The sequence below is a fragment of the Tetrao urogallus genome (assembly GCF_951394365.1).
Source record: "Tetrao urogallus genome assembly, chromosome: 37".
In the NCBI taxonomy this organism is placed as follows: Eukaryota; Metazoa; Chordata; class Aves; order Galliformes; family Phasianidae; genus Tetrao; species Tetrao urogallus.
The window spans coordinates 65,434-89,978 of NC_136850.1; the positions used below are offsets into that span (position 1 = coordinate 65,434).

At 62.2% G+C, this 24,545-nt stretch overlaps 4 protein-coding genes across 4 annotated transcripts; 1 reads left to right on the top strand and 3 right to left on the bottom strand.

Moving 5' to 3' along the window:
* Window positions 1–206: 206 nt before the first annotated feature.
* Window positions 207–1,706, bottom strand: CENPA (centromere protein A; the record flags this gene model as incomplete). Its single annotated transcript, XM_079547976.1, has 4 exons — window positions 207–341; window positions 733–810; window positions 1,437–1,534; window positions 1,619–1,706. The coding sequence occupies 4 exons, from the start codon at window positions 1,704–1,706 to the stop codon at window positions 207–209; spliced, it is 399 nt and encodes a 132-aa protein (XP_079404102.1).
* Window positions 1,707–2,115: 409 nt separating this feature from the next.
* On the bottom strand, window positions 2,116–16,351 carry C4B (complement C4B (Chido/Rodgers blood group); the record flags this gene model as incomplete). Its single annotated transcript, XM_079547978.1, is given in 43 exon segments — window positions 2,116–2,257; window positions 2,395–2,527; window positions 2,841–2,924; window positions 3,231–3,320; window positions 3,528–3,617; window positions 3,716–3,818; window positions 3,953–4,027; window positions 4,332–4,422; window positions 4,508–4,736; window positions 4,819–4,912; window positions 5,054–5,113; window positions 5,319–5,489; window positions 5,598–5,764; window positions 6,199–6,364; window positions 6,770–6,886; window positions 6,996–7,152; window positions 7,314–7,389; window positions 7,652–7,849; window positions 8,316–8,405; window positions 8,480–8,531; window positions 8,817–9,017; window positions 9,467–9,606; window positions 9,756–9,826; window positions 9,900–10,014; window positions 10,195–10,389; window positions 10,609–10,680; window positions 10,825–10,951; window positions 11,211–11,366; window positions 11,590–11,775; window positions 12,207–12,392; window positions 12,530–12,700; window positions 12,832–12,944; window positions 13,255–13,378; window positions 13,549–13,613; window positions 13,616–13,656; window positions 14,027–14,123; window positions 14,191–14,273; window positions 14,817–14,905; window positions 15,002–15,072; window positions 15,381–15,410; window positions 15,413–15,560; window positions 15,807–15,965; window positions 16,250–16,351. Coding segments are annotated over 43 exon segments (5,127 nt in total).
* Window positions 16,352–16,968: 617 nt separating this feature from the next.
* Window positions 16,969–19,633, top strand: LOC306956729 (class I histocompatibility antigen, F10 alpha chain-like; the record flags this gene model as incomplete). Its single annotated transcript, XM_079548010.1, has 8 exons — window positions 16,969–17,035; window positions 17,145–17,408; window positions 17,637–17,912; window positions 18,002–18,274; window positions 18,348–18,452; window positions 18,570–18,602; window positions 18,759–18,791; window positions 18,950–19,633. The coding sequence occupies 8 exons, from the start codon at window positions 16,969–16,971 to the stop codon at window positions 18,970–18,972; spliced, it is 1,074 nt and encodes a 357-aa protein (XP_079404136.1). The 3' UTR covers window positions 18,973–19,633.
* A 440-nt stretch (window positions 19,634–20,073) lies between these two features.
* On the bottom strand, window positions 20,074–24,289 carry LOC306956696 (antigen peptide transporter 1-like; the record flags this gene model as incomplete). The annotated part of the gene is given in 11 exon segments (XM_079547977.1): window positions 20,074–20,313; window positions 20,458–20,594; window positions 20,666–20,825; window positions 21,091–21,264; window positions 21,690–21,875; window positions 21,976–22,104; window positions 22,406–22,603; window positions 23,020–23,225; window positions 23,298–23,428; window positions 24,077–24,201; window positions 24,203–24,289. Coding segments are annotated over 11 exon segments (1,773 nt in total).
* Between the last annotated feature and the right edge of the window lie 256 nt (window positions 24,290–24,545).

The window sequence follows — 24,545 nt, forward strand, 5'->3', positions numbered from 1 at the left end:
CCCCCCACCCGCTACCCATCCATCCTCCCAAGCGCCCCCCACCCCTCTGCTCACCACCTCCCCAAATCCCCCCCCATTACCACCATCCCCCCAACCCGGCAGCAGAACCCCATCACCGCTCTGTGCGCCTGTGTGTGTGAGTAGGGGAGGGGGTGTTTATTGGGGGCGGGAGGGGGTGTTTATTGGGGGCGGGAGGGGGGGGCAGCTCAGAACCCCTCCCCCTGCAGCCCCCGCAGGCGCCGTGCCAGCTGCAGGTCCTTGGGGTACAGCGTGACGCGGCGCGCGTGCAGCGAGCACAGGTAGGCATCCTCCAGCAGATGCACCAGGAATGCCTCCGCTGCCTGTGGGACCCCACAAAGCAGGGAGGGGTCAATTCCCACCTCCAGGCCACCCTACAAACGCCAGTCCTCCAAAACAACCCCTACCCCCAACCTCCCTCCCTAAAACCACGACCTCAAATAACTCCACAGCTCAAAAACCTCCAATCCCCCCCCCCAAAACAATCCCCAATCCCAAAACACCTCACAGCCAAAGACCCCTCCTCAAGCCCAAAGAGACCCCCAGGCACAAGGGGTACGCCCAAATCCACTTTCCCTTCCCCCCAAAAAAGATCTTTTGGGCACTACAAAGCCCCCCAGCTCCACCCAAAGTATCCCTCAGACACCCCCAACCCCAAACCATGAGACCCTCCAAAACAATGCCCCCTCAAAATAAACCCATAAGGCCCCCCACCTCCTGTAGGGCCAATAGGGCCATAGCTTGCCACTTGTAGTCCACGCCCCGTGTGAAGAGCAGGCAGATCTCCCGCACCTGGGGGGGTGACAGGGGGACATGGGGACACTGGGGGGACACAGGGAGGGGGCAGGGAGGGGGGGGAGGGGGGGCATGGGGACACTGAGGGGGGCGAACACAAGCATGGCATTGAATCATGGGAGGTGACGGGGGGGCCCAAGGACATGGGGGGGACACTGAGTGAAGGATGCTGTGTCCCTGACGGGGGGGGACAGAGGAGGTAAGAAGGACACGGGGGGAGGTGGGGCACAAGGACACGGGGGATATCCATGGAGGGGGGGTTGGAGGTGCAGAGAGCTTGGGGGGGTCTGAAGGGTCGAATTTTGAGGGGGTGTTGATTTTGGGGGAAGATCCCACTTTAGGGTAAGTCCCATTGGGGGGGGGGAGTAGGGGGGGCTCTCATTTTGGGTATGAAGGGTCCCGTTTTGGGTATATGGGGGGTATTTTTTGAAAGGTCCGGTTGGGGATGCTCCATTTTGAGGGGTGGGGGTCCCCCCTTTTATGTACGGCCCCATTCTCGCGGTGTTCCATTGAGGGGGGGGGGGGAGTGGTTCATTTTGGGGCCCCCAGATCTCATATTGAGATCTCATTTTGGGGCGGGGGGTCCCACGTTGGGTGGGGGGGGTTGGGGGGAGTCCTGTTACCACGCGCGCGAAGGGCTGGCGGCGCAGCAGCAGAGCGGTGCTGCTCTGATAGCGGCGAATCTCCCGCAGCGCCCTCTGACCGGGCCGGTACCGGCGGGCTGAAACGGAGCGAAGAGACGGGAAAAGAACGGCGATAAAGGCTCAGCCCCACACCCCCCAGCACCCCTCCGGGCTGCACTCACCGCGAGGCCGCGCGGGAGGAGGCGGCGGCGGGGCGGCGGGGGGGGGGCGGCCCCGGCGCCGGGGGCTGCGCGGTTTGGGCCGCGGCATTGGGGCGCTCCGATGGGCGCCGCCGGAGTTCGAATCGCGCGCCGCGAAGTGACGTCACGTCCGGTTGCCTCACGGACGGCGTGCAGAGCCGCTCTGCGCCGCCGGAGGGCCGACTCTGTGGTGGTTCGGAGGACTGTGCGTCTATTAAACCCGCTCTGATCCCACTTCAATCCAGTATGACCCCAGTTGGACCCGTTCTGATCTTTTTTGACCCAGTGTGATCCCTGTTTGTTCCAACACAGTTCCAATTGCTCCCACTCAAACCCAGCACACTTCTGGTTGATCCCAACACGGTCCCAATCAACACTACTTTATTTCCTATTGATCCCAACTGATCCAACAGTGGTGCCAGTTCAACCCAAAAATGGCTCCAGCTGCACTCAGCATGCTCCCGGTGGCTCCCAGTGGCTCACAGCTGGCAGCCCAGTTGGCTCAGGCGGGTGCGGAACTCCTGCAGTTGGGCGCAGTGACCCCGCAGCCGTGTGGCCCTACAGCGTCCGGGGGACGGCACCTCCTCCACCCACGAGTGGGGGCCCAGCAGGAACTGGGGGCTGGAGATGGGGACAGGGTCAGGGGTATTGGGGTATGGGGTCAGGATCAGGGACACTGGGTTAGAAACACTGGGATATGGGATATGGGAACATGAGAACATAGGCACATGGGGACATGGGGCACAGCCCCTTCTCACCGCCCCTCAGGGTCCTGTGTCCCCCCGCTGCCCCCCATCACCAGGTAGATGCTGTGGGGTTGCAGGCGCAGTGGGCAGCTCTTCCGCACCAGCAGCCGCCTCCGCTCCCCAGGAGCTGCTGTTGTGTCCTGACCTGCACCAGTACACACACTATGAACTCACCAACCTTTTCCAGTACTACCCAAAACATTCTCATATTGTTCCAGTATGGCTGAGAGACCCCCCTCAGCACTGCCCAATGCTACCCTAGTATGGCCAAATATATCCCAGCATCCCCTTCTCACCCCACAACCTCTTCCAGTGCTCCCATTATACCCAGTCTCTACCAGAATTCCCAGTTCACCCAGTCTCAATTTCCAGTCCTTCCCAGTCCCTCCCAGTACTCCCTGCCTCTCCCAGCGCTCCCATTCCCACCTTCCAGTCCTTCCCAGTGCCCTCAGTCTCACCTCCAAGCAGCACCTCTTTGATTTCTGTCTCAAACGCCACAAAAGCCCCAATCTCGTTCTGGGACAACACCCGAATCACCAGCGCTGGGGATCAGAGGGGGCAAGGGGTCAAAGGGGTCATGGAGGTCGTAAAGATGGGGTCACAGGGGTTATTGTATCACAGGAGTTCTGGACATCATAGGGCAGGTATGGGGTTTGGGGGTCAGAAGGATAATTGGTGAGAAAACTACAGGATCCTAGTGAATGCTTTTGGGGTTCAGGGGTCACTTGTGGGGTACAGTGTGCAGCTGTGGGGCTCAGGGGCAGCAGATGGAATTTAGGGCAGTTAAGGATGGGGATGCAGCCAATTTGGGGTCAGCAGGTCTGAAGTGCAGCGATTTGGGGTCTCACCATAGTCCACACGGGGGCTGTAACAGGCAAAGTCGTGGCGGTCATCAGCTGTCACTTCTTGTGTCCTCCTTTGGGCATGGGGACACCCCCCTGGGAACCCCCAGCATCAGTAGGGTGCCCCAGCATCATCAGGGACCCAAAACACAAGGCTCTTGGTGAGAGTTCTCTCGCTGTCCCGCATGTCTCTCCCCCACGTTCCCCCATAAACCCCATAATTTCACCCCAAGATCCTCAAAAGTTGGGTGGAGGGGTTCACTGGATGGGGGTCCCACATATGGGGTCACAGTGGGGTCCCACCTTGGGCGCATTCACAGATTTTGGGGGAGCACAGTGTGGCGATGGTGCTGCTCCTTTGTGGGGCGTTGTAGAAGACGGTGCAGCGCCGCCCTGGATGGGGCACAGAGGGGTCAGATGGGCCACGCCTCCTCCGATGGCCACACCCACCAAGACCCCACCCGTTTAGGCCCCGCCCACTGAGTGCCCACCGGGCTCGTAGTAGTCATAGATGGCTGCCATTGCCGGCTGCATGTGGCCCACGGCCACCTCCTGGGTGGCCCCAAACCTGAGACACTGCCGCTCGGGGGGGAGCTGGGGACAGGAATGAGAACACATGGGGGAACACGAAGATGTGTGGGGAGAACAGGGTATGGTGTGGGGACAGGGACATAGGGGATATGGGATCACGGGGCCATTGAGGTTACGGGTGACACAGGGGGACACACCTCATCCAGGTACAGCACCAACTGGTTCCCATCCAGCTCATAGTGACTGATCCAGCGATCCACCACGTCCCGCAGCTGTTGTGGGACAGCAGCACCCGGATACGTCCCTCCCCAACACCCACATCCAACACCCCAACACTCCAACCCAGCAGCTCCACCTCAACAGCCCTGCACCCGAACACCCTCAGACCCAACTCTCCAACCCCAACAACCCCAACTCAATGTTCCAGCACACCCAACCACAACACCTCAAACCCCAACAGCCCCATAAGCCACAACTCCAACATTCTGCCACCCCAACGACTCCAACACCCCCAAAGCCCACACCCCATAACTCCCCTCAGCTCCCCTACATCCCCCAAGTCCCCCAGGCCCCTACCTTGTCCAGGTCTGCCCTATGGGGTGAGAAGCCACTGAGCAGAGAGATCTCCACCACCGCCATCCCCGTTAGTGCCACTCCTGGGCTCCGCCTACAACAGGCCACGCCCATCAGCAATAAGCACCGCCTATCAGCAGGAAGCTCCGCCCACTGGAGCAGGAAGCTCCGCCCCTCACCGGAAGCAGACCAGAAAGGCCACCTCGTGGGCAGGGCTCTGCGTGCTGCGTCGTCGCCGCTTCCGGGCATCCCATAAGGACATGGGGCTGAGTGGGGCGGGGCCATCTGCTTGCTCCTCCCCTTCCACAGGCCCCGCCCCTTCCATGGGCACTGCCCCTTCTGTAGGCTCCTCCCCCTCTTTAGGCTCTGCCTCCTCATAGTCCTCATAGTCCTCGTAGTCCTCATCTGCTGGGGGTTGGGGTATGCAAAACAGGGCCGAGGCCACGCCCCCTGCGAGGAAAGGGCGGGGTCTTTGGGGGCGGGGCCTCACCGTGGTACAGGATGGGGCCGGTGATGGCCACCTCCAGGTGCAGCGCCTGGCACGTGGCGTTGGGAGGTGACAGCAGGCGGAACTGGCGGAGCACCTGGGGACAGCAAGGGGACAGCGTGACATCGTGATGGGACAGCAGGAGGACACCGTGACAGCATGAGGGGACACTGTGAGGGGAGGTTGTGAGGGGACATCGGCTCTTGGAGGTGACACCGATGTCCATGCAGCTACCCACCGTCAGCGTCCCTTCGCCGTGTCCCTCCACCTGCACTGTCACCGGGCTGCCCAGAGGCACCTGGGGGACATGGGGACAAAGCGAGGACACAGGGACCCCAAAACCTCATGTTGATCACGTCCTACCACATCCCCCACATCTCACGTTCCCCATGTCCTACCATGTCCCATCCTACCATGTCTCCACGTCACATCCTACCAGGTCCAGATACGTCCCCTATGTCCTCACATCCCCCATGTCCTGCCATGTCCCACCACGTCCCCACCTGCAGCTCCTGCTCCAGCGGCTCCAGCCCCGGCTTCAGCGTCACCTGAGTGCCACCAGCCCTCCCCCGGGCACCCCCCGGCCAGGAGAGCCCCAGGTTCAGCCCCGCTGTGCTCCCGCGGCCCCACTGCAGCCACATCTGGGCCAGCGCCTCCAAGGCCACCACCGTGTCCTGCAGGAACACCGAGCAGGTTGGGGACACAGCCACCAAAGGGGACCCCGGGGATCGAGTCCCCTTCACACTGAGGTACACAGGGGGCTCTGTGAATCCCCCCCCCACCTGAGTGGAGTGGAAGCCACCTCCATAATTGCTCTGCTGCCGGAGCCACCGTGCTGCCCTCCCAGCCCCGGCGATGTCACGGCTCTGCAGCAGTGCCAGAAGGGCGTAAGCCGTCGCCTCCACTGTGGCTGCGGGGCCACCAGATGGCCAGAAGGTCGCACGGCCACCTGCATGGGGACGGGGTCACGGGGGGCTCATATGGGGTCATGGGGACCCAGAGTGGGTGCGGAGAATGGATCTGAAGAAGAATTTGAACAATCGCTCTGAAGAATGAATTACAAGAACGAAATCAAAGGAAAGTAAATCTGAAGAACAGTTTTGGAGAAGAACCCATCCGAAGTGGAACGAATCTGTGGAATTTGAACGAGAATTAATTTTAGGACGAATTAATCAGGAGAACGAAATCAAAGAAGAACCTGAAGAACGAACGTGAAGGAGAGTAATTTGAATAGGAATGAATTTGAAGTATATGAAGAAGAGTTTGAGGAAGAATAAAATTGAAGGACTTGAATGAGAGTGAATCCGAAGAAGGGGCCAGAGGGGTCCAGGAGCCACCCATGGTGACAAAGGCATCCAATGCCACTGCCCCATGGGGACGCACCGTGGGCGCTCCGGGCCATGCCCCGCAGGCGTTCCACTGCCGGATGCGGCCCTGGAGGAGTGGTGTCCACCAATGCCAGTGCATAGGCTGTGATGGCCGTCCCATAGGTCCCCAACTGCTCCACACGGCCCCGTAGGAACGTGGAGGCTCGGGACAGGGATTTGTCCTGTGGCAGTGGGACATGGAGTGTGGGGACATGAAGAGACATGGGAGACAGGGAGGCGTGGGGGATACTGGGGGACGTGGACATGGGGGACACTAGGGAGACATGGGGATATATAGGGACATAGGGCACACTGGGGGACAGGGGACACAGAGGGATGAGGGGACACTGGGGGACAGGGGGACATGGAGGGATGGGGGACAGTAGGGGATATGGAGGGATGGGGGGACACTGGGGGACATGGGACATACGGGAACATGGGGGGTAGGGATGAACGAGAGATGGAGGAACACTGGGGGGACGTAGAGGGGACCGGGGACATATGAGGGACGTGGGGATGTGGGACATGGGGGCACAAGGGACACATGGTATGGGGACCAAGACACCGGATGGGGATATGGGACGCACCAGGAGGGGCAGCTCGGGGCTGTCCGGGGGCAGCAGAGTGCGGGCACCATGGAGGGCCACCACCACGAAGGCTGTCAGCGACACGGTGGCCTCTGGGCCGGGGTCTGCCACACCGCCCTGGGGACACGGGGACACGTGGGTGAGACAGCGTCATGTGGGGACAGTCGGCAGGGACCTTCAGGGGACATTGCACGGGGACACTGCACGCAGCAGGGATGTCACCCACCTGCATCTCGCGGTGCACCACAGCCCTGTGCTCCAAGAAGGCGCCATCTGGGCGCTGCTGCCCCAGCACCCACCGCAGGGACGCAGCAGGGCCACTGGCAGCCACTGGCAAATAAGGCCGGGACAGGGCCAGCACACGCAGCACCAGAGCCGTCAGCCTGCGCCAGGACACCATGTCACCACATCCCCAAATCCCCATGGACCGCATCTCATGCCCCTGTGATGTCCTCACATCCCCACGTCTCCATGTCCCCGCACCCCAATGTCCCCGTGTCCCACTGTTGTCCCCACGTCCCCACACCATCCCCGCTGCCCTCACCAGGTGCTGCTGTCCCGGTGCAGCCATGCCCCATAGGAGCCGTCACTTTTGCGGAAGCTCTGCACCCGCTCAAAGCCTGTGGGGACATCGGAGACCATTGGGGACACCGCAGACATCGCCCTCACAGCACTGCACCCCCGCAGGGCTCTGCGCCTCCACACGGAGCACTGCACACCCCATTGCAAACATCAAAGATAAATGCAAGCCATGAAGGAGAAATGCAAACCCATAGAGAAATGCAAACCTCATTACATCCCCCATCCAGCACTGCGTCCCTTGGAGCACAGCCCACCCCATAAAGCACAGCCCGCCCCATAAAGCACAGCCCCACAGCTCACCCTGCTGCAGGGTTCTGAGGCCACGCTGTCGGTGCCCGGGGGGCAGCTGCCCCCACCCTTCGCTCTCATCCAGGAACCGCAGAGCAGCAGCAGTGGGTGCCATTGACATCAGGGACTGCTCCCCACAGCCCCGGGGGGAGCGGAGCAGAGAGTCTCCCACCCCCAGAGCGCCCTGCAGCGCCCAGCCTGGCACCCGGCCTGGGACAAGGGGGACAGGGGGACATGGGGAATGTTGTGGGGACAGGGGGACACAGGATGGTGTGGGGATGGAAGGGGATATGGGGTCACAGGAGTGTGGGATATGGGATATGTGACATGGGGATAGGATGTGAGATAGGCATGGGGACATGGATGGGGATGAGCAGGGGGACATGGGGACATTGGGACACCCATGGGGATGTGCAGAGGGGCACACATTGGGGGACACAGGGTTGTACACAGGGGACACGGGGATGTAATAAGGATGTGAGAACGTGTGGGGACACCCAGAGGACACACACAGGGGCACAACATGAGGAGACGGCCGCACACATGGGTATGGGGACACAGGGACAGAGAGAGGATCAGGGCTGGAGATCAATCTCCCCAACAAATGTCCTCCCACGTCCCCATGTCCCCTGTGCCCACCCCCATGTCCCCACCCCGTGTCCCCATCCGCACACACCACTGACACGGATGCTCATGCTGAAATCCCCATCGGGGACGATCTCAGCAGGGACATCCCCTGGCAGCTCCAGGCTCCGGCTCCGCTTATCTGCAGGGACACCACACCACAGGATCAAGCCCCACGTCCCCATGTCCCCACTGTCCCCCAGCCCTCACACCCACCATCTGTGTCCAGGACGTAGGTGGTCTCCTCCAGGTGCAGCTCTCCCTCGGGCTGCAGGAATGGGTGGCACCGTTCCCACCAAGGACATGGGGACACATGAGGGGACAAATGCAGTTCCCAGGGCCACTGAGGACCCAGTGTCCCCAAATCCCATAAGGACCAAAATATCCAGGGCCACCACAGTCACAGGGACATGGTGTCCATGAACCTCAAAGTGACAATCCCAGTATGCAAGACCACCAGAGACCCACAAGGACAGCAATGTCCAAGAGGTCACAGGGCATAGGGGATCCCAGAGGTGACCCAGGTGACCAGAGGGGACTCCACTGATCTCACCTCGACATGCAGGACTCGGGTGACGCGGTCTCCCAGCCCCCATGGCCCACGGGCGGTGACGGTGATGGGGATGTCCCCAGGCTGGAGGGCCACCAGGGTGAGGGGTGCAGCCACTGCCCGCCCCGGGGGCAGCTCTAACATCTGGGGGACGCCATCCAGCGCAGCGCACACCCCCTCCACTGCCGACAGCGTCACCGTCACCTGCATCACCATCACTGTCACCCAATGCCACTAGGCTGTAGGTGGCCATGGGTCAGTGGGGGACTATGGGACAGTGGGGCAGGAAGGGGGTATCTGTGGGGCAGATCGGTATCCATGTGCCACAGGGGGTTATCTATGGAGCAGAAGCAGTACCAGGTGTCTAAGGGGGGATCTGTGGGGTAGAGGGAGATGTACGAGGAGCAGGAGGCAGCTATTGAAAGGAAAAGGTAATCTGTGGGGCACAGGGGGTTAACCATGGGGCAGAAAGAAGGTATCTATGGGGTAAGGTATATTTGTTAGAGGGAAAGAGATACGTATGGGGCAGCAGGGCAAGTATGGAGCACAGTGGTACTATGGGGCAGGAGAGCTATCTATTGGAAGCAAAAGGGTATTTATTGGAGAGAAAGAGGTACTTCTGAGGTGCCTATGGGGGTTTCTATAGGGCTTACGTTGATGCTGCGGGGCAGCCTGCTGTGGATGAGGGGCTGCAGCTGCAGCTGCTCTCGGGGACGGATGCTGGGGGGCAGCCGAAGTGCCACGCGCACGTCCTGCGTCACCGTCACCCGCTGCGGCTCCGCCACGCACAGCCCTGCCAGCACCTCATCACTGCGGGGCAGCGCAGGGACACGGCGGGGACACAGGGACATTCGGGGGGTGGGGGAGAGGGGGGACATGGGGACACCACAATGGGGACGTCAGGGGGACACCGCAGGGCCACTGAGGGGTGGTGACACTCACCGTGTCCGGGGACAATGGCGACTGCCTGAATCTCCCATATAGTGATGGAGTCAGGGAGCAGCACTGAGAGCCTGGGGAGATGGGGACATGAGTAAATTGGGACATGGGGATATGGAATGGGGACATGGGGACACGGGTACACACCGTGCAGTGCCGGCGACACGGACGCGTTGCCACAGCCAGCTCTCAGGGAAGAAGCTCCTCGTGGGGACGTCCTCATCATCATCCAACAGCTGCTCTGCCAGCTGTGCCTCCAGCACTGCCATGGGGACAGCAGGGGACATCCTTACATGTGGGGATCCCAGGTCATGGAATCCCAGGGCATGGGATGTCCCCTTTGTGCCACCACCCATGGGGATCCCCCATCCGAATGTCCCCACATCAATACAGATCACCAATGGCCACCCCTCCCCGCTCTGGGGACACTGCTGACACTCACCCCGTGCCAACCCCCCGCGCTGTCCCCTCCGCCGCAGGTTCTGTGCCACCTCACAGCACTGCAGGAAGGCGTCTCGGCAGCCCCCCGCCGTCGTCACCCGCTGTCCCCGCTGCTGGCACGTGGCACGGATGGGCAGCGCCGTCGCTCCGTCCCGGCAGCAGCGCCACATCACCGCGTTATCGCGCCACGGCCCCGCTGCGGGGACACGTGTGAAGGTGGCACCACGGGGACACATGGGGTCGGGCCAAGGGATGGGGGACAAAGCGTAGGGGGATGAAGATGGGGACACGGCGACACAGAGGCAGTGACATGGAGATGAAGTGACAGGGGGATGTGGTGACACAGGGACATGGTGATGGGGGAGACAGACACTGGGACACAGGATGGGGTGACATGGGGACATCAGGCACTCACCCTTCTCCTCCAGCAGCTTCAGCAGCTCCAGAGAGCGGCGTTGGCGGGTGGGGGCCGGGGGACAGTGGGGGGCTGTGGTGGGGAGAGCCCCGTCACCGTGTCCTCATGGCCCCACATCCCCAGATCTCAATGTCGTCATATCAGTACCTTGCCATATTCCCACATCCCTGTGTCCCATATCTCCCTGTACCCCCCAGTGTCCCCATCCCCACTCACCTGCCTGCACTGTGGGGCTGCCACCCTGCAGTCCCAGCACGAGCCCTGCAGCCCCAAAGATCCCAATGGCATCAGGGCCGCCCCCAGGGCTGCACCCCAAATCGCTGCTGCCTAGAGCCGCCTCCACCTGGGACACAGAACGGGGTCACCCCCTGTCCCCAAATGTCCCCAACATGGCCACATGGCCCCATTTCCTCCAGGCAGCCCTAAAGGGTCACAGGGATTTGGGGGATCCTGAGAGTTTGGGGGAGATCTCAGGGCTCTGAGTGTCGGGGCTTTGGGTTTTGTGGTGTGCAAGGATTTGGGACATCCCCAATCTGGGGGGCTTGGGGGTCATTGAAGGTTTGGGGGATGAGGAATTTGGTGTGTGAGGGATTTGGGGTCACCTTGGCAGCGTTCAGGCGGTGCCGTGGCTCCAGGCTCAGCACTGCAGTGTCGATGGCCCCAATGGCCACTGTCACTGGAGTCTCCGTTGTCACCGTCACCGTCAGTGGGTCCTGAGGTCGAAGGGTGGTCCCGCGAGGAGGGACCTTCACCTGCACCTGCAGCCATGGATCCCAGTATGTCCCAGTGTTCCCAGTGCCACCAGAGCTCCCAGTGCTCCCAGTCCCTCCCCGCACTTCTAGTACGTCCCAGTTAATCCAGTTCTTCCCAGTTCCCCCAGCACACCCAGTCTCTCCCAGTCCTCCCGAGTCCTTCCCACTTCTTCCCAGCCCCCCCAGCCCCCCAGTCCTCCCAGCCCCTCCAGCCCCCCAGTACACCCACCTGCTCATCGCAGCCCCCCCGCACAGCCTCCCCCCACGAGGCAGCCACCACATTTCCCCCACTCAGGAAGAAGGCGACCACGTGTAGATATGGGGCCATGTCTGCTGTCACCGGCAGTGCCACCTCCGTCAGTGTCACCTGGGAGGCCACCGTGTGGGCCACCACCACCCTCCCACGGGCCATTGCCTGCAGAGACATGGGGATGTGTGACACCGGGTATGGCATGTAATGCAGTGTGCATGCCTAGCGTGCAACTCACATGCAACGTGCAAACACACATGGGACATGCAGCATGCGTGAGAAGCTGTGTGCAACATAACATGCATGACACACATCCGATGTGCAGCTGGGCGTGCAACATGCAAGTGACATGTGTGCAGTGCAGCATGCAACACAATGCATGCCACGCCAATGCATCAGGGCATGCAACCCACACACACACTGCAATATGCACACAAAACATACAGCAAACGTGCAACGTGTAACAACACACAATGCACATGTGGCACCATGTGTGCATAACATGCAGCGCACATGCAATATGCAGTGTGTGACACAGAACATGCAAAACACAGCGTGCAACACGTGCAACACAGCACAGAAGTGCTGGAGCTCACCAGGAGGTGGAAGCGCTGCGGGGCGGGGGGTGGCCCCACATGGTGCAGCTGCAGCCGCAGCTCTTCCCCGGGATGGAGCGACCCCCGGGGACCTCCCAGCACCAGGAACCGCCCAGACACTGCCGCCATCGGGGTCACCAACAGCTGTGCCCGTGCTGGGGGGACACCGGGCTGTCCTGCTTCCACCTGAGGGTCCCACAGACACCACAGTGCATGGAGAGCCCAAGTCCCATATTACACATCCCACCTCCCACATCCCATATCCCCACGTTCCCATGTCCCCATATCCCCCACCCTGCGTTCCCACATCTGTCCCCACTCACGCTCAGCTCCATCCTGGTGGCTCCTTTGGGGACATTAATGGGGACAGTGATGTCCCCGCTGTTGTCTGCCCGCAGCTCTATGAGGGGCGGTGCGGGGGCTCCGGTCACCCCCACCGTCACTCTCACGGGGACCCCCGGGGCTGCGCCTCCCCCAGCCTGCAGCACCCGGCCCTGCGGGAGCACCATAGCACGCACCGGGTGAGAACAGCGCATGCGCACGGCCTCGCGCAAGAATGCAAAAGCGCGCCCCGAACACGCAGACATCTGCACCCCTCTGCACAGTCACGCGCAGATTTGCTCACCACGAGGGTGTACGGCGCTCCGGGCACGAAGAACCGCGCGCTCCTCTGCAGCTGCAGCGCCCACTGGGACCGGACCAGCGGCACCAGCAGCTCCCGCTCCACGAGTTCCCCCCCTGCGGGACACCGTCAGGCCACGCCTCCACCTCATAACCCCTTCTGACCACGCCCACCCCGTCGCCACGCCCATTTCTGTGGCCACGCCCCCTTCGTGGCCTCACCCCCGCTTCGGGATCCCAAATCCCCCTGAGATAACAAGGGGTCCCAAAATCCTCGAGGGACCCCAAAATCTTCCTGGAACCCTCGAAAACCCCTTTGAAATCCCAAAGCCTCCACAAGACTCCAAAACCCTTTTGTCACCCCAAAAACCCCTCTGGGACCCCAAAAGCTTTCAGGTCCCGCCCCCTTTCCCGAAGCCCCGCCCACCTGCCGATTCGACCACGCCCACCGCCAGGCGCAGCTGCGCCCCCTGCAGGTCGGTCAGCGCCACGCCCGCCGCTTTGGCCACGCCCACCGGGGACACCTCCAGGGAGGCGTGGCCTTCTGTCACCTGGGGGCGAGGATAGTGAGAAGGGGCGTGGCTATGGGTAAGGAGGCGTGGTTATGAGAAAAGGGGTGGGCTATGGGAAGGGTGGGGTAATGGAAAGGGGCGGGGTTATGGAAAGGGGCGGGGTAATGGAAAGGGGCGGGGTCAACCCCCCGTAGGCTTTGGGGTCTCACCTGGCACTGCTGCTCCAGGCCCCGCAGGAAGCGACCCCCCCGGCCCCCAGCCTCCCGCAGCCCACACGCAGCTGTGCACGGCCCCACACCGGTGCTCCATCTGGGAATCTGGGGGTCCAAAGGGCCAGTGGGGTCAGGAGGTCCCCAGCGGTTAATAGGGTCAGGGGGGTGGATACCAAAGGCCATAAAGGTCAAAGGGAGAGATCCCAAAAGTTAATAGGGTCAAGGTGCCCCAGAGGTCAATAGGGCTGGGGGAACCCAAAGGTTATAGGGTGAAGGACTGACCCCAAATGACATCAGGGCCACTGATTTAGGGTGGATTGGAGGGGAATTTGGGGAATTCAGAAGAGCTGGAAGGGATTTGGAGAAGACGGATGGAAATTTTTGGCTGGAATTTGTGGGGGACCGGTGGGATTTGGGATTTGGGTAGGATTTAGATGGGGATTTGGGGGGATTTTATCTCCAGGGGTCCCCGTACTGGACGTGCAGGTGGATGCGCAGTGGGGCTGGTTCGGGGTCACTCAGCACAATGAAGCCACGCTCGGGGCGGATGCGCACCTCAAAGCCAGGCAGCACTGGAGACAACAGATGGGGTTATGGGGGGTATGGGGGCACAGCAGGGACCCCCCGGACCCCACTCACCATATTTGCGCACCTCAAAGGCGGTGGAGCCGTTGGTGCTGGGACTGGCGGCCAACTGTGCCCGTATGTGCCATGTCCCTGGGCTGGGGACACAGGGGCATGGTGACCCTATGGCTCCTATAGGATCCCTCTGGTGTCCTATAGCCTCCCACAACCCTGTATGGCCCCTGTGGTGTCCTATGGCCCCTTACAGGCTCCTGTGGTTCCCTATAGGCTCCTGCTACAGTCTTCTATAGACCCTATAGTCCCTTATAGCCCTCCTCATTGACCCCTATGGACCTCTAGAGCCCTCCAGAGCCCTTTCGGTCCCTATATTCTGCAGCTTCTCAGAGTCCCTAAGGCTCTTATGGTCCCCCATATCCACCTACAACCCCTGTAGACCCCTATAGCCCTTAAGGTGACCTACAGTTGCCCAAACCCCCTACAGCCCCAGCCCTGTAGTCCCCCATAGTGCCTATCACCCTATGGTGTCCTATAGCTCCCCACAACCCCCTGTAGCTTCTATGGCCATTATAATGCTCCAGTAACCCCACTACTCTGGCCCATCTGCAGCCCCTGTAGCCCCAAATCCCCACAGCCCCCGTCCCACCCCATGGCCCCCCATTGCCCCCTATAGCCCCACTCACAGGGCGATGTCAGGCAGCACCAGTTGGTCACTCAGCACCGTGTCCAGGGGCACCCGCTGCACCTCCCGCACTCGTGCACCCAATGGGTTCTGGGGGGACATGGAGGTACAAGGTGAGAACCCAGCCTTGTAGGGCCACCGAAACCCCACAGGGTTACCCACAGCCCAGCCTTATAGGGCCCTTACCATGATGGTGACCAGGACGGGTTCAGGGTTCGGCTGTAGGTCAGGGTCCATGGAGAAGACCCGGAAACGCACTGGGGACAAAGAGACATATGGGGACGGGTGGGGGTTATGGATTTAGGCATTTAGAGTATATTTGGGGGGCTTTGGGTAACGGGGGCATTCGTGGTGCGTTGGGGTGAATTTGGAGGAAATGGGTCAATGTAGGTGAAAATGGGTGGATTTGGGGGAATTTGGGGAATTCATGGTAGATTTGGAGGGGCTTTGGGGAGAATTTTGGGGTTTATTTAGGGGAGTTGGAGCATTTGGAGCACTGGGGGGAGAATCGTGGGCAGATGAGGGATGGCTTTAGGGTTGAGGGGCCTCAGGTGGATTTGGGCACTCACCGGTCTGCCGGGGGCGTAGAGAGGTTGTCCGTCTGCACAATGAGGTGACCCCTTGGCCCCCCCAGGGCCACATGCAGACTCCGGGTGATAGGGGGGGTCAGGTTGGGGCTGTGGGCCTCTAGGAGCAGCCCCCGACCCCGCAGAGCCCCACAGCGCTCAGCCTGCACTGGGGTGACCTGCAGGGAACATAGGGACGCAGCAGGAGACATTTGGGTTATGGGGATAAAGGGGGAGCTCTAGGGAAATGGGAGCTCTGGGGAAGGAGATGTGAAGTGACGTGGGTGACATGGCAGGAGGGGACCCAAGGGTGCACATGTCCCTGTGTGCCACGGGGGGTGTCCCCAACCCCCTCACCCCACAGGAACACCCAGAGTCCATCTGCTCCATAGGGACATCCCCCCACGTCCCACAGTGTCCCATACCTCAATGTGCAGGAGCTGGTTGAAGTTGTTATGGGGTGCGAGGGCCAAATGGACTGGGAGGGCGCAGGGCCCGGCCCCACGGTCCCCCTCAGCCCACGCAGTCACCGTCCCCGTCACCGGCCCCACAGCTGCCACCAACAGCCCCATGGCAGCACCAACCTGAGGGAACACTGCTTGAGCCACCAGCCCCATAGCTGCTCCATAAGCCCTCCCAGATCCCATAAGCATGCAGATACTCCTTAGGTCCATAGTTCCTCCCAGACCCCAGAGGAACCCCCCCCAGCTCTGGCCCCATAACCCCTCAACCATGCAGAAATCTCCCTCAATCCCACCAGGCTCCATCACATCACAATCCTATAGCTGCCCCCAGCCCCAACAGTGCCCCATAGTCCCTCACAGACGTTGCAAGACATTCATAGTCCCATAGCTACCCCACAACCAACCCCAACCCGCAAAACCCCGTACTCAGGGTCCTGGGAGCTGCCATCCATTAAGGGAGTGAGGAAGAGGAGGAAGAAGAGGCTGAAGGCCCAGTGAAGCCCCATGGCTCCGGCAGTGTGGGGCAGATGGGGGTAGCAGCGCAGGGACAGCGGGGTTGGGATCAATCATTAACAGGAGGCAGACAACAAGGCCCACCTGCAGACCCTGAGGGCATCGACCTCAGCTGGGCCCACGTGGATGTGGGGAAGTGGTGCGGGGTGCTGGGGGGAAATGACACAGATCCCAAAGGGAGCCCTGGGGGACACCATTGTCACCGCCCCCCCCAGGACACGGAGCCGCTGACCCTATGGACGCGACCCCCCCAAACAACTCCTTGAATGGAATGGAGGATGACTCCTCCTCACTGCCCCCGTCGGGCCGACAGAAACCCTCGGCCCTCTCCCCTGGGGGCAGGACATGGCCCCGTGGGGACACAGCCGAGTTCCCCGCTGCTCGGAGGCCCGGGGGTTCCCACACCGCGCCCCTCTCCTCCCCCACTCCGCGCTTTCACTTTCACTTCACAACCTGCGGGAGCGCATTCTGCCTGGCGCCCGGTGACGTCACGCACGCTCACGTCCGCCATTGGCGGGGCGGAGGCGGAGGAACCAATGGGGGCGCGGGGCGGTGCTGAGGAGTCCAAAAAGCCGAAGGAGTGGTGCGGGGCGCGGAGCGGTGCGCAGCGATGGGGCCGTGCGGGGCCCTGGGCCTGGGGCTGCTGCTGCTCGGCGCCGCGTGCGGGGCGGCGGGCGGTGAGTGCGGCCGGACCGGGACCCCTCCCTGCCCGTAACCCCAGCCCGGGGCTGTGCCCGTGGGACCCCCACCCGCGGCTCACGGCCCCGCTGCGCTCCGGCCCCGCAGAGCTGCACTCCCTGCGGTACTTCGACACCTCTATGACGGATCCCGGCACCGGGCTGCCCTGGTTCGTGGTTGTGGGGTACGTGGACGGCGAGATCTTCGTGCACTATGACAGCACCGCGCGGAGGTTCGTGCCCCGCAAAGAGTGGATGGCGGCCAACATGGACCAGCAGTACTGGGACGGAGAGACGGAGAGGCAACAGAGCAGTGAGCAGATTGTCCGTGTGGACCTGAACACACTGCAGGAACGCTTCAACCAGAGCAGCGGTAAGCACGGCCGGGGCCGCGGCTCCGTGGGTGCGGGGCGGGGCTCCATGGCGCAGTGCCGCCCGCGCCCCCCAGGCCTGGCCCTGCCCGGCGGCACCGTGCCGGCGCTGCCCGTCACAGCCGCACCGAGCTCGGGGTGCCGCGTCCGGGGGGACCCCAACCCTTCCCCACTGCAGTGGGACCCCGGAGCCGGAGGGGCTCCTCATCCCCTGCCCGGCTGTGTTGCAGGGTCTCACACATTGCAGCGGATGTACGGTTGTGACATTCTTGAGGACAACGCCACCCGGGGATATTATCAGCATGCCTATGATGGGAGAGACTTCATTGCCTTGGACAAAGACAAGAAGACGTTCACTGCGGCAGTTCCAGAGGCAGTTCCCACCAAGAGGAAATGGGAGGGTGAGGGGAGCGTTGCTGAGAGGTTGAAGTATTACCTGGAGGAAACCTGTGTGCAGTGGCTGCGGAGATACGTGGAGCACGGGAAGGCAGAGCTGGGCAGGAGAGGTGAGGGGGGTCCGTGGTGTGGGGCTGGAGGTGGGGTGGGGGCTCAGCATGGGGAGCTCAGCCCAGCCCTCACTGTCGCCCGCCCGCAGAGCGGCCCGAGGTGCGAGTGCGGGGGAAGGAGGCCGACGGGGTGCTGACCTTGTCCTGCCGTGCTCACGGCTTCTACCCGCGGCCCATCGTCGTCGAGTGGATGAAGGACGGCGCGGTGCAGCACCAGGACACCCACACGGGGGGCGTCGCGCCCAACAGCGATGGCACCTACCACACCTGGGTCACCATCGATGCGCGGCCGGAGGACAGGGACAAGTACCAGTGCCGCGTGCAGCACGCCAGCCTGCAGCCGCCCGTCCTCTACTCGTGGGGTGAGTGAGGGGCTGTGGGGCTGGGGGGCTCCGGGCTGTCCCTTCCCCTGCTGACGACCCCGCTCTCCCCCAGAGCCGTCAGAGTCCAACCTGGTCCCCATCGTGGTGGGGCTGATTGCCATTGTGGCCATCGCCATCGTGGCTGGTGCTGGATTTGCCATCTACAGAAGCCATGCAGGTAAAAGCAGAGGGGTGCAGGAGGACAGCGGGGGCAGTGGGGGGATCTGAGGTCCCCTTAGGAGCCCCCATCCTGGCTGTGATGTGAACCTGTGCTGATGCATCTCTCTGTGTGCAGGAAAGAAAGAGAAGGGCTACAGCATTGCTTCTGGTGAGTGATGAGGGCACAGCTGTCCCCCACCTCTGCCTGGTGCCAGGGCGGTCCTGGGGCCCCTGCTTTCTCCCAGGTTCCCATTCCTGGTGCTTGGGGCTGCTCCATGCCCCATAGTGAGTGCAGGGGGGGCTCATGGCTGCTTTTTCCTTACAGTAAAGGATGGTGGATCCAACGGCTCAGCCACAGGTGCGGTGTGGGGCTGGGGGTTGGGAGGGGTCCCTGTGCTCTCTGTGGTTCTGCCCCCAGGGCTGGGCTGTGCTGGGGTTCTGCAGGGAGACCCCCGGAACAGAGGGTTGGGATGGGAATGCAGTCCCATGGGACACCATCTCTTCTCATCCCCACAGGGAGCAACTGCCCCGTCATCTGAGTGCTGTGCTTCAGCCTGCAAGGGGAAGGCTGTCCCCACCAGCGTTTGGGTTGGTGGTGGACACAGCCCCATCCTCTCAACCTCGCACATCCCCTTCTGCTTTCAATGCTGACTGTTAGCTTTGCTTGCACTGCTTCCTATGAAATAAACTGATGAGCGTTGTGTGCTCAGCTTGCCTGCCGTGTGCTCCATGCTGTGGTTGGGCATGGGGTGGTGAGAGGGCTGTGTCCTGGTTTGGCTGTTCAGGGTGCTGAGTACCTGCTGCCCTGCTGCTTTGCTCCGCCTGCTGCTCACTCCCCCTATGTTTCTCCCCCCCCCCCCCATCCCCTCCCCTCTGTGACCCCATGCTGATGGCTGCCTGCTCCCTGTCTCTGGATGAGCTCTGGTTTTCCCAATGCCATCCCTGTGTGCTGGGATCTCCTTGCTCCCCCTCCCTGCTGTCCCTGCATCTATTCCCCCTGTGCCCCCAGCTGGGTGTCCTGCAGCACTTCCTCCCTGCCCCCATCCTGCTGCCTCTAATCCTCACCCTTGCCCTCTCCACATCCCTCATCCCTCCCTTCCCCGAATTCATGTCCCTGCTGTGCCCCTCTCCCTGCGGTTCTGTGTACTCCCCACACTGTACCCTACACTGAAATAAATATGATTGTTCTGCTGCCCTCCAGCCCTCTCATGGTTTCTTTCCCCCTGTCTGGGCGTTGTTGGGGGCTCTGATTTTTCCACTGAGGGCCAGAGGAATCTGGGGGTCCCTCACTCTTCCTGCACTTCCTATAGCCCCGGGATTCCCCACCATGAGATCCCAACACAACACCCCTGGGTACAAACATGCAGCTTTATTCCCAGCTCTGTCTCACACCCCTGGCTCTGCTGGCACTCAGTGACACTGCTGTCTGTGCAGTGGCCGTTGTGTGTCATACAGCAATGATATGGTAGTGCGCCCGGCTCAGCATCTGTGTGCCCATGGCACAGCAGTTTTGGTCCCTTGTTGCTGTCCTGGTGTCCCCACCTCCACCCTAAGTGTCCCCGTTCTCAGTCCCAATGCTCAGTGTCCCCATCCCACCTCCCACTGCCCCCACCCCCTGCCATCCCCATCCTTAACTCCTGCTATCCCTCATCCCCACTCCCTCTGTCCCCCTTCCCTGGTGCTCCCTGTTGTCCCCAGTCCTGCAGCAGGTGCCACGTGGGGCTTCCGGGGTGCAGCACCTCGTGGGGGGGTCCCTGCTGGCGCACCTCTCCCCCATCCAGCACAGCCACTCGCTGTGCCTGCGCTGCCAGGGCTGCCCGGCCCGTCACCATCAGCACTGCACACCCCGACCCTCTGGCTGCGAGGATCTCCTGTTCCACCTATGGGAGGAGAACTGGTCAGTGGGACGTCCCCAGCCACTGCCAGGGACTGAGGGCCTCCAGGGGTGGGGACCATGGGGAACGGAGTGCAGACTGAGGGAACGCAGGGCTGAGGGGGATGTGGGGACATGGGGGACATCCCACCTGCTGCTGGCACTCAGTGTCCAGGGCGCTGCTATGCTCGTCGAGGATGAGGATGCGGGAGTCTCGCAGCAGCGCACGGGCAATGGCCACCGCCTGCCGCTGCCCCCCGGAGAGCTGTCCTCCCAACTCGCCCACCTCTGCAGGGATAGGGGGGTCAGGATGGAAGGGAACCCTGCAGGGGGCACGGAATGGAGCGGGGACACCGTACCTGTGTCGTAGCCTTGGGGCAGGCGGGTGATGAAGTTGTGGGCGCCCACCTTGCGGGCAGCTGCTGTCACCTGTGCCCGGCTGCAGCACCCCAACCCATAGCAGATGTTGGTGTGGAGCGAGCGGGCAAAGAGCAGCGGCTCCTGGGGGACCACGGCCACCTGCAGTGGGAGGAACAGCGGGGACACGGCGGGGATGCAGCAGTGGAGGTGATGGGGATGGCTGGGGATGTATCAGGGGCACCTGAGGACATGGCTGGGGACACAGCAAGGATGGCTGGGGACTTGGCTGGGACACTGGGGAACACGATGGTGATGGCTGGGGACCCAGACATCTGGTGACCCAACGAGGATGGCTGCTGATGTGCAATGACACTCGGTGACCCACGGGGACAACCAGGAGCCATGGGGACATGCGGTGACTCACCTGGCGGCACAGGTAGGAGTGCTGGTAGCTGGGGAGGGGGTGGCCGTCCAGCAGCAGGCGCCCGGCCGTGGGCTGGTGCAGGCGTGACACCAGGGCCACCAGAGTGCTCTTCCCTGCACCCGGGGGTCCCAGCAGCGCCAGCACCTCCCCAGGGCGCAGCTCCAGCGATACGCCCTGGGGACACAGATGTCACACCCACGGTGTCCCTGTACCCAGCCCTTCATGGCCCCAAGGCCTTCCTGCTGTGTCCTTCTGTCCCTGCTCTCCCCCCCACACACACTCTCCCCCCCCCCCCCCCCCGATCCCTTGTTTTGTTTCCACACCTCTGCTATCACACCTACACACCATGCCCTCCCCACCACGTCTCTGTGTCACTCATCATGTCCCTGTGCCACATCCCCACCATGCGCCATGTCCCTGCACCCTCAATGCCACATCCTCGTGTTCCTCTGCGACACCCCCATACCATCCCCTCCATGCATCTCCTTGTTTCATATGTTCACGCCCTGTCCATCATGTTCCTATGTCCCTGTATCTCCCCACTGTGTCCCCACACCTGTCACACTGTCCCACCACGTCCCCATGTCCCCTGTGCCCACCTTGAGGATGGGTTCCTGGCGCCCGGGGTAGGAGAACCAGACATCCTCCAGCTGGAGGTGGCCCTGCAGGTCACTGGGTGCCATTGTCCCTGAGGGTGCGACCTGTGGCTTCCGGTCCAGGAACTCAAAGATCTTCTCCGAAGAGCCCACAGCCTTTGTCAGTGTGGGGTAATAGCGGAGCAGGACCTGGGGATAGCGCGGTGATACAGCCGGGAGGGCAAGGGGATGTGGCGGGGGGACATGGGGACATGGGGACACGGGGACGTGGGCATCCCCTCTGGCTCACCTCCACAACATCAGTGAACTGCATCTGGTAGAGGAGGAAGGTGACAAGGTCCCCAGTGCTGATGGTCCCTGCAGCCACCAGCTGCCCCCCATAGTAGAGGATCCCCACCTTCAGGGCCAACGCTGAGAACTGAGGATGCCATGAGGTCACCAGGGGACACCTCCCCATGGGACACCAAGTTCCCAGCCCCACTCTGTCACCTCCCCATACTGTCAATGTTGTGCCTGCCACATCCTGATGTCCCTGTGCCATCATATCCACATCCCACAGTCCCCATGCCATCATATCCCCTGCCACCCCCGTGCCATTATGGCCCCCAGCCCCTCGGCATGCTGTCCCCATCTCCTGACATCTCAATGCCATCACATCCCCACATCCCCCAACCCCATCCCATCAAATCCCCGTGCTATTGAGCCACTCCATCCCGTACACCGCTGGTCCACACAGAGACGGTGTAGAGGGCCACATCCTTCTTCTCCAGGTGGTGGCTCTGCTGCAGGTGCTGCCGGTAGTGTGCAGCCGCCCCGTCCTCGTTGGCGAAGCTGCGCACGGTGGCCATGGCCTGGAAAGTCTCCACTGCCACCTCGCTGGCCCGGGCCTGCGCCTTCTGCATCTGTGGTGCCAGGGCCTGGGGACAGCAGTGTCACTGCAGGGCGGGTGGAAGGGGAATGGGGGCTGGGGAGGGGACAGTGCATGTATGGAGGTGATAGAGTGGAAGGAATGGAGAGGACATACAAGGGACGGTGGGTGCGCAGAGGTGGGGATGTGCAGAGGACAGTACTGATGTGGAGAAGATAATGTTCACACATAAGGAATAGTGAGCACGTGGCAGTGATAGCGGACACATGGAACGGGCAGGTGGGCACATGGAGGGACAATGGTCACACAGAGGGGACAACAGGCAGGAGGATGGTGGGTACATGGAGAGGACAGTGGGCACATGGAGGACAATGAGTATGTGATGGTGACACCGGGCACATGAATGGCACAGCGGGCACATGGTGGTGACCAAAGGCACGTGGAGGTGCAGACAGCAGCCCATACCTGCCTGAAGTGCCCCACAGCCCTGGGCAGGGCCAGCAGCAGCGGCAGCGCCAGCGCGGTGAGCAGCGCCATGCGCGGGGACAGCCAGGCCATGGTGGTGAAGAGGCAGACGCCGCGTGCCAGATACCAGAGCAGGAGGCTCAGCGCTTCGCCCAGCGCCTCGCGCACGTCCTCTGCGTCCCGTGTCACCCGCGTGGCCACATCCCCTGCCGGGTGACAGCACCGTCAGTGCCACCTGAACTTATCCCCACGTCCCCTCCCAGCCCGGTGCCCCTCACCGGCCCCGTCGGCTCGCAGCTCTGCGATGTCCTGCCGCAGGACGGCAGCGAAGACACGGCGCTGCAGGCGGCTCTGCGTGCGGCTCAGCGTCCCCACGAAGGTCACATCGCACACCAGCTCGGTGACAGCGCTGTGGTGGCAGTGAGGTGTCAGGGGGTCCTGTGCTGCCCTCCGCTCACACCACGTCCCCCCCCATGCCAATACCTGCTGAGGCCCAGCAGCACCATGGGTAGGATGGCCGCCAGCTCGTCCTCACGGGCCACCCAGTCGCTCGCACGTCCCATGTAGTAGGGCACAGCCATCTCGCCTGTCACCGCAGCAGGGTCAGGGCACGGGGACCCCCCAAGGGACGGTGCCCTGGAAGTTCTGTGCTGCACCCCCAGTTTGGTGCTGCACCCCCAAATCTCAGAGGGGAACCCCCAAAGTGTTGCCCTCCAGTTGGCTGTACCCCCCACCCCAATCCCATCTCCATCCCCACTCCATCACATCCCCATTCCCACACCATCTTCAGTCCCCATTCCATCCCCATCCCAAACCCAGACCCAGTTCCCATTCCTTTCCCTATTCCCACCCCCTCCTACCCAATCCCAGTTCCAAACCCACACCATTCCCATTCCATCCCAACCCCATTCCCATTGCCCACCCTATTCCATGGCTATCTCCATCCCCATCCTATCCCATCCCCATCCCCACCCTTATCCCCGTCCCCACTACAACCCCATCCTCATTCAAACCCCAATCCCACTCCGATCCCACCCCCACTCCCCCCGCCCCGTACCCAGTGCCGAGGCCGCCATCAGACCAATCACCGCGGCGCAGCGCCGGCGCTCGGGGCTCAGCGAGAGGAGGAGGCGGCGACCCGCGCCCATCGCTCCTGTCGCGACCCCGATTCCACTCCGGCCTCGATCCCAATGCCCGGCAGCGGCCTCAGCTTCTCGGAAACCAGAGCGTCGCTCATTGGCTGAGGCGGTGCAGCAGCGGCGCCGCTCATTGGTCGAAGCGGTGTTGCATCATCAGTTGCCAGGCAAGTCGGAACACGGCAGTTTGGAGAGGGGCGGGGAAATTGAAAATGAAAGTAACGGCGGAGCGGGGAGGGGATGGAGAGCGGCGGCGGTGAGGGGCCGGAGGGGCTGGAGGGGGTTGGTAGGGGCTGATGGGGACTGGTGGGGACTGGTGGGGACTGGTGGTTACTGGTGGGGACTGTCGAGGGGCTGGCGGGGAACTGGTGGGGACTGGAGGGGTTTGGT